Raw genomic sequence first — 8150 nt, forward strand, 5'->3', positions numbered from 1 at the left:
CAGAGAAGAAGATGATAGAGGGCCTTGTCCTCCACCCTCACCTTACACCCGGAGCCCCGCCCTTGAAATAAGGAGGTTGACCAGGTAGCCACTTAGTCCACATCCAGGCTCAAGCTGCCTGCGAGACTAGCCTTCCCATTGGCTGGGCATACTGTCCTGCTACAGTTTTATGGGCTCTCATTGGCTACGAGTGAGGCGGGAGGCGGAGCTCACCATGCGCCTACGGTTGTACCACGTGCTCCCCACGTGGGCGCTCGCTCTGGCGTGTAAAAAGGTGCAGGTGGCGCCAGAACGTGCCTGCTGTTCCCTCCCGCCCTCGAGTCCAGCCATGGCTTCACAGGCCAGCACAGCTCTGGGCACCGACGACAGTGGCCGCAGGAAGCCCCGTCTGGCAGCATCACTGCAGATCAGCCCAGGGTCCAGCTCCTGGAGGCCCTCGGCCAGTCTGGGCCAAGAGCCTGCGCCCGCCCCCAACGCAGAGAACAATGAAGCGGGCGGGCAGCTCCAGGCCTCGGCGGCGGCTGGGGATGGTGAGGCCTGGGTGGGGGAAGGGATCAGGGAGCTGGGGGGTGCTGGGCACGGGAAGGATGAGGAGGTCCCTGAGGGTCGCTGTACCACCTGCAGGGCCCGCGGGCGACTTCCCGAAGGTGACCAGACATCTGGGCCTGCAGCTCAAAGACCCTTCGCCGGGCCAGGCCGTGGCCTCGCTTACTCAGTACGCGGCCAATCTGGGCGTCTCCCTGATATTTCGAGAAAGCCAAACAGCAGGTGAGGCCCAGGGGGCTGGGATGGCAGCATGCCCTGGGCTGTTCTCAAATGAAGCCAGGAAGACTGAGTTGGGCCTGAGCCTGGGGCCTGAGGTAGGCCTGCTGTGAGCAGCATGGTGCCAGGGGCACCAGGTACCCCAGATTTCTAACTAGCAGGTGAGGGGGGGGGGGGCCAATCTGAAGCTCGGGTTGGTTAAAGGATCTGCCTCAAGCTACCAGCCTTTCAGCAGGCCTTTTTGAAGGTCAGTTATATACAATTACAGTTGCCATGCAAGCATTGGAGAGGAGGTGCCTAAGTGAGGGCCCGCCCACCCCAACTCAGAGAGGTTATCAGACACAGCTTAATGATGGCAACACCGTATACAGGTGTAGTGGTTACAGTCCTCCTCCTGGAACCGCCAAGATCAATACACCAGGTCCCTCCTAGATTCAGATTCCCAACTTTCAGCCAGCACATTCCCTGCTTCTAAGAACTTTTGGGAGCGTTTGTAAAACTTCCTAGGAGAACCTCAAACTGAATAACTCAAAATGAGATAGTGTATTTTAAAAAAAGTTACCTGGGATTTATTTTAATCAGGTATGTTAAGACAGCAGATGTTAGAGTGCTTGTCACGAAGGGGTAAGTATGGATCCCTAGAAACAGGAGGCACAGATGGCCATGCAGGGCTGTGCAGGAAAGGATGGGGTGGCGAGGAGGGGGGCAGGCACAGCCCCGGGCGTTAACTGGGTTTTCTTGAGAAAGAATGGTTGGAGCAGGGTACCTATGCAGAGTGAGATTAGGATTGATAAAAGCAAGACACTGGATAAGTTTAGGGGTTATGGGGTGGTTCCTAGCTGCCTAGAACCTGGCCTCAGGGTTGATTTAGGGCATGGGGAATGTTGGCTTGTCAGAGAGTTCTGTGGTTGGGGTGTGAGCTCTGGATTGATCGATTTTTATATGAAAGAGTGAGCTTGCAGAGAAGTTGTTTGCTATGTCTAGGAATTAGCTAGTCCTGGGAGGGATGGTTTCTCCAGAATTAAATCCCCAAATGCCAGAGCATCAAGAATACAGAAAATAGGGACTTCCCTTGTAGTCCAGTGACTAAGACTCTGAGCTCCGTTGCCCAGATTTGATCCCTGGTTGGGAAACTAGATCCTGCAGGCTATAATGAAGACTTCGCATGCTGCAACTAAAAAAAAAAGGAAATCAATTCAGTACCAGTGATGACAGCTAACATTCATGAGTTCTGGGTGACAGACCAAGTGTTATTTGAAGGTCTTCAGACACATTAACACATTGAGTCCTCACAAGTATTCTTCAGGAAAGGCAGATACCATTACCACTGCTTTACAGATGGGAAGACAGGCCAGAGAGGCTGAAACTGCCAGGGGGCAGTCTGGTTTCAGAGCCTGAGCCAAACCACTGAGTAATATTGCCACTCCCTTCCGCCTAAGGTCCCTCTTTCCACTGTCGATGTGGGTAGGCATTTTTTGTCATTTCTATTCTTCATTTTGGTAAATTTTTGAAGAATAGTATGAAAGAGCTCCCATAAACTCTTCACCCAGATTCTCCAGTTTTGTCACATTTACTTTGTCTCTCTCTCTCCATATATATTTATATATAAATATCCACATTGATTTGTTTTGAACAATCTGAAGGCTTAATTACCCCTTAAACATTTCAACATATATTTTCTAAGAACAAGGGCATTGTCTTATATAATTGCAGCAAAAAGATCAAATTCTGGAAACTTAACAAGTGACCCCATGCACTATACAGTCCATGGAACTCTCCAGGCCAGAATACTGGAGTAGGTAGCCTTTCTCCAGGGGATCTTCCCAACCCAGGGATCGAACCCAGGTCTCCCGCATTGCAAGTGCATTCTTCACCACCTCAGCCACAAGGGAAGCCCAGTAATACTGGAGTGGGTAGCCTATCCCTTCTCCAGCAGATCTTTCTGGCCCAGGAATCGAACCAGGGTCTCTTGCATTGCAGGCAGATTCTTTACTAGCTGAGCTATCGGGGAAGCCCATTGATATAATACTATTACTTAGTTACCATGTTCAAATTTTGCCACTTGTCACAGTGATGGGCATTTTTTTCCCCAATCCAGCACGATTTTATTACATCAGCCTCTTTAACCTCTTTTTATCTGTAACAGTTGCTCAGGCTGTCTTTGGCTTCAGGACTGATGATTTTGAAGGATAAGGTCTGGTTATTCTGCAGAAAGTTGTCCATTTGGGTTTGTCGGTTTCCTCAGGATTGGGTTCAAGTGATGCATAACCAGTGGAGGCATCTGTGGCAGCCTCATGTCTGTGGCGTGCATCCCGCTGGGGGCCCGAGATCTCCTTACTCTACCCCTGGGGTGTCAGCTGGGGGGCCTAATCAAGGTGGTGTTGCCAGGTGCCTTCACTTCCCTGCCGGGTGTGTCATCAGTCATCCAAGCGGGGCATCTTGAGCTGGTGTGACCATCCTGCTCCCTAGAACTCCATCCCCCCCATGGTTGTAGCATCCTTTGATGATTGTGGCCAGAGTTGCTTATTACCGCACTGGCTGCCGGAGAGTCCTGATGCCAGCCTTCCTTCTGCATCTCCCAGCTGGCATTCTTTTGTAAATATCTATTTGGCTGCCTTGAGTCTTAGTTGTAGCACGCGGGGTCTTCATTGACACATGTGGGATCTTTCGTGGCCCATGGGCTCAGTAGCCATGGCTCAGTTGTTTCCGCAAGGCATCTGGGATCTTACTTCCCTGACTAGGGACTGAACCCACCTCCCCTGCAGTGGAAGGCAGATTCTTAACCACTGGACTGCCAGAGAAGTTTCCCTAACTGGCATTCTTGTTGCTCTTTTAAAGTAGATGAATCTCCACACTAGGGAGGGGTATTGAAATTCGGATTCTCTTTGAAAGAAACAGGCAGCCCTTTTGGGAGACAGTTTAGCAGCAGGTAACAGCAAATACTGTGAATGGAAATAAATTTATGCCCTTTGACCAGCTGACCCCTGTTCTAGGATTTTCATTTGTCTCTGCTGTGTCATAAGTAACACCTGGAGTGGTCATGTTTGGAAGACGAGCTTCTTGTAGAGAGAAATAGAGCAGTGTGTCTGAGAGAGGACAGGGGCCGTTCCTCCTGGAGACAGTGCAGCCCTGGATCTAGGTCCTGACAGCACCTGGGCTCACTGTCCACCTGCCCGCTGTGTACCCCTCTGTACAATGGGGTCACAGGGACCTATTTCAGAGGGGCTGGTGCAGATCTGTGAGCAGGCATGGCCTGGCATGCCGAGGCCTGCACCGGCCTGGACAGAGCTCAGCAGGCTGTCTGCCCGTCATTCTGGTCATCCTTGCTGGCAGGTGTCGTGGTCCTGCTAGGAAGCGCCTGGGACAAGGATGAGGCGCACAGTACCACTTCTCAGCTTCTCCTTCCCCAGACCCCTGCTCGCCCTTCTCTGTGTCCGTGGAGCTGGATGGGGTGGTCTGCCCCCCGGGCACTGCCAACAGTAAGCCAGAGGCCAAGCAGCAGGCGGCTCTTTCTGCCCTCCACTACATCCGGTGTCAGCTGGAGGGCCCAGCTGCAGGGGCAGGTAACCCAGGGCGCGGCGGGGGCGGGAACACACGTGTGCCTGGGGTGAGTTGCTGCAGAGACCATCTGGGCACCAGGACCCGGCCTGCAGGGAGCCAGGGGTGGAGACATGAGCAGACCCCTGCCCTAACGTCCTTTGAAGCCCACCCACCCTGGGCCCAGGGACTGCTGGGGGCAACTGAGGGACGTTTGGCTTCTGGAGGATGACCCAAGCCCCCCACCCCCACACATACCGCTCGCTAGTGGGACCTCTTGAATTCCTGAAGGATGAAGGATGGGAGGGCAGTCCCCAGCACCCATGACAGCCCACCCTTTGTCTGTCTTCCAGAGCCCCCAAAGACCCCCAACCAGCCTCCTCTCGCTCCTCTGAGCATAGGTAGGTGAGACCCCAATGACACCCATCCCCCCAGCATGGGAGGGCATGGCCTGTGAAGCCGCCTCTGCCCCGTCCCTCCCCTACAGAGAACATTGTGACCCACGAGCAGCGCTGCGCAGCTGTGGTCAGTGCGGGCTTCGACCACCTGGTGGACGCCAGCTCGCCGTACTGGGCCTGCAAGGGAACCGTGGCCGCAGTCATCCTGGAGCGAGGTAGGGCGGCCCTGCCCCTGCCTCCCCGGGAAGGCCCTTGGGCCCCCTGCCTCAGGCCGGTCTTCTCTGCCCCCTTCCCCTCAGAGGTCCCAGGCGCCAGGGGCCACGCCAAGGAGACCTACCAGCTGGTGGCGCTGGGCACCGGCAGCGGCAGCTGCGCTGGGTGGCTGGACTTCTCGGGCCGGCAGCTCCACGACTGCCACGGGCTGGTGGTGGCCCGCCGGGCCCTGCTGAGGTGAGGGGCGGCGGGGGGCCCTCTGCCCAGCCAGCCCCGGGGAGACGGGACTGCCCCAGCTGCCACTCCACCGCCCCCAGGTTCCTGTTCCGGCAGCTCCTGCTGGCCACGCAGGGGGGCCCCACGGGCAAGGAGAAGTCCGTGCTGGCCCCCAAGCCGGGGCCTGGGCCCCCCTTCGCCCTCAAACCCGGGATCTTCCTGCACCTCTATGTCAGCAACACCCCCAAGGGAGCCGCCTACGATATCTAGTATGTGGGGTACCAGGCGAAGGAGAGCCTGGGGGGGCCGCACCTGGGAGCGACACATGGGGGTGGGAGAGGGGCCCTGACCTCCCACCCTGGTCCTCCACAGCCTCCCTCCGTCCTTGGAGGGCGGCCTCCTGCACGGCCCCCCACTCCGCCTGCAGGCCCACATCCAGGGGGAGCTGAAGCCAGTGTGCTACGTGGCCCCCGCGCTCCGCGACACCCACGTGGGCTGCCTCTCGGCGAGCGACAAGCTGGCACGCTGGGCCGTCCTGGGGGTGGGGGGGGCCCTGCTGGCCCACTTCCTGCCCCCCCTCTACACCACCAGCCTGGTCCTGGGTGAGCCCCACAGGGCAGGAGGGCAGGAGGGCAGGGGCACGCCATGGGGCGGGAAGACGGGGGAACAGAGACTCAGACCTTGTCCTGTGACCCACAGCTGACACCTGCCACGACCCGCCGACCCTGAGCCGGGCCATCCACACCCGGCCCAGCCTCGACAGGGTCATGGGGCCATGCCTGCCAGCCCCCTACATCCGGACCACACTGCACCTCTTTGCAGGGCCCTCAGTGGCCCCCTCCAACCTCACCCCCAACACCTGCCAGGGCCTGAGCCTCAACTGGAGCCTGGGGGACCCTGACATCGAGGTGGTGGATGTGGCCACCGGGCGTGTGAAGGCCAAGTGAGAAGGGCCTGGGGGTGGGCTGGAGGGGGGTCTGACAACCCAGTGGTTGGTCCCCATTCCCTTGCCTGTGGGAAAAGAAGATGCATCTGGCCACCAGCCTCTTACCAGCAATGTGACCCCTCCCCCAAGATCGTCAGGATGGAGGTAGTGTGAGCGGGTGGCGTGGGCCTTTGGCCCAGGCCTCCTTTCCCCTCCCCTGACGTTGGGCCCCTTTCTGTTCTTCCCAGCACTGCCCCTGGGCCTCCCTCCCGCCTCTGCAAGGCCGCCTTTCTCCGGGCCTTCCGCCAGGCTGCCCACGCCCTTGGGAAGTCCCACCTGCTGGCCTTGCAGACCTACGAGGCAGCCAAGGTTAGCGCCTTCCCACCCCTGCAGCCCTCTTTCCCACACCCCCAGCAGGCACCCCCTCTCACCTGCACCTCTCCCGCCCTAGGCCGGGCCCTACCAGGAGGCTCGCCAGCAGCTGTCCCTCCTCCTGGACCAGCAGGGCCTAGGGGCTTGGCCCTCGAAACCACTGGTGGGAAAATTCAAAAACTGAAGCAGAGCTCCAGGGGCTGAGGTCCTGAGCCCAGCGGGACCCCACTGGAGGAGTGCCAGTCGGGGGGTTGGGAGGCGGGGGCGGGTCGGGCACCCGTGCAAGGGTGAAGCCAGGAATGGAGGGAGGCCCTGACATGGAGGCGGGGTGGGGTCTGCTGCACACTGGGGGCTTGAATAAAGAAGCTGATTCTGGTGTTCCTGTGTGCTGTTGGCTTTTTGGGGGGGAAGAGGAGAGCCCCAGTCCCCACCCTTCAGGTCCTCTGGGCCCTGCAAGAGGTGGGCAGCCCTGGGAGCTGGCAGGAGGCTCATTCCGAGTGGGTCCCACCCTGCCTCTGTGTTACCACAGCTGTCCCACCGGGTGAGGCTGTGATACCTGGAGCCCACGTGCTAACTGGGTGGGGGGGTGCCAAGCCCGCCTCTCAGGGGTGGGGGTTGTGGGGAGTCTGCAGGAACGTCCAGGCTCCCCAAGGACCTTGGGGGTGAAGGGAGGACAGTGCAGCCTGCCCATGCACACGCCCACCTCCCAACCCCAGCGCCAGGCACACACCTGCAGGCCGGGGCACCTCCCCAGCCTGGGCAGGGGCCCTGGAGCAGAAGCACAGCAGCTTTGGAGTCTGGGGCCAGGGTGGTGGAGGACCACAGAAGCCTCCAGCCCCACACCCTGTGGCCAGGGCCTCCCTGCTCCCCCAGCAGTTTCGAGCTTCAGAACTCCAGACCACTCCCCGGTGGGCAGGGAAGCTGGGTCGACATTCCGAGCCAGGCAGGAGCAGACACTGAAGCCCTGGGATAGCATCCGTTCCCTCCAGGCCGCCTCCCAGGCCCCATGGTTGAAGTATGTGTGTGTAACCTTGGTGGCCACTTAACCTCGATTCACTCCAGCGAACTCATCCGGGAAACAACTGGAAGGCCAGCCCACATGCCTGTTCTCCAGCCCACCCGGCCTCAGGCTAGGCTTTCCCTCTGTCCATCTGCTGGGCCCCGTCCTCTCCCTTTCAACCAGTGCTGCTGCCAATGAGGGGGCATGGCGGAGAGGGGTCGATGGAGGAAAGAGCTGACAGGCTGGAGCAGGCCCTGCCTGCCCCTCCCTCCCTGCCCCCAGGCTTTACAGATGCTGTCACATTAAACCTCCTACTAAGGAGGTGGATGCTCTCACTGCTCCACTTTACTGGTGAGAAAATTCACCAGGTGAAGGTGGGCATCTTCCAGAAGAGCACGCAGGGTTGGGATGGAGCTGCGGTTCCCATCCAGGCCCCTGACGTCTTCAAGCACCTGGAAGCCCCTGGGCTGCTGCTGGAGTCACTTCTGTGACCTTGGACAGAACCTGCAACCTCTCGTATAACGTGGCTGGACAGTGTGTTTCCAAGAGCTCCCTCCCGGCTCTCAGCAGCTCTCCTCGGCTCTTTCCTGTAGGCCACAGGGGTGAGAGATGCAGCCTTGGCCCCTGAGAGGACGAGCTGTGGGCTGGAGGGCTTGGGAGTGGATGAGAAAGGGGCTGGGAGGGCAAGAGAGGATGGGGGCTGGGGGAGGCGGGAGCAGTTGCCAAA

At 58.8% G+C, this 8150-nt stretch overlaps 1 protein-coding gene across 1 annotated transcript; it reads left to right on the forward strand.

The window, feature by feature from the left end:
• Window positions 1-214: 214 nt before the first annotated feature.
• ADAD2 (adenosine deaminase domain containing 2) lies at window positions 215-6607 on the forward strand. The gene is made up of 11 exons (XM_068992236.1): window positions 215-530; window positions 625-768; window positions 4173-4315; window positions 4655-4700; window positions 4787-4912; window positions 4997-5147; window positions 5228-5395; window positions 5499-5728; window positions 5826-6069; window positions 6300-6420; window positions 6503-6607. Exons 1-11 carry the CDS (start codon window positions 215-217, stop codon window positions 6605-6607), a joined length of 1794 nt encoding a protein of 597 aa, XP_068848337.1.
• The last annotated feature ends 1543 nt before the right edge of the window (window positions 6608-8150 follow it).

Source organism: Capricornis sumatraensis, chromosome 20, assembly GCF_032405125.1.
Source record: "Capricornis sumatraensis isolate serow.1 chromosome 20, serow.2, whole genome shotgun sequence".
Taxonomy (NCBI): domain Eukaryota; kingdom Metazoa; phylum Chordata; class Mammalia; order Artiodactyla; family Bovidae; genus Capricornis; species Capricornis sumatraensis.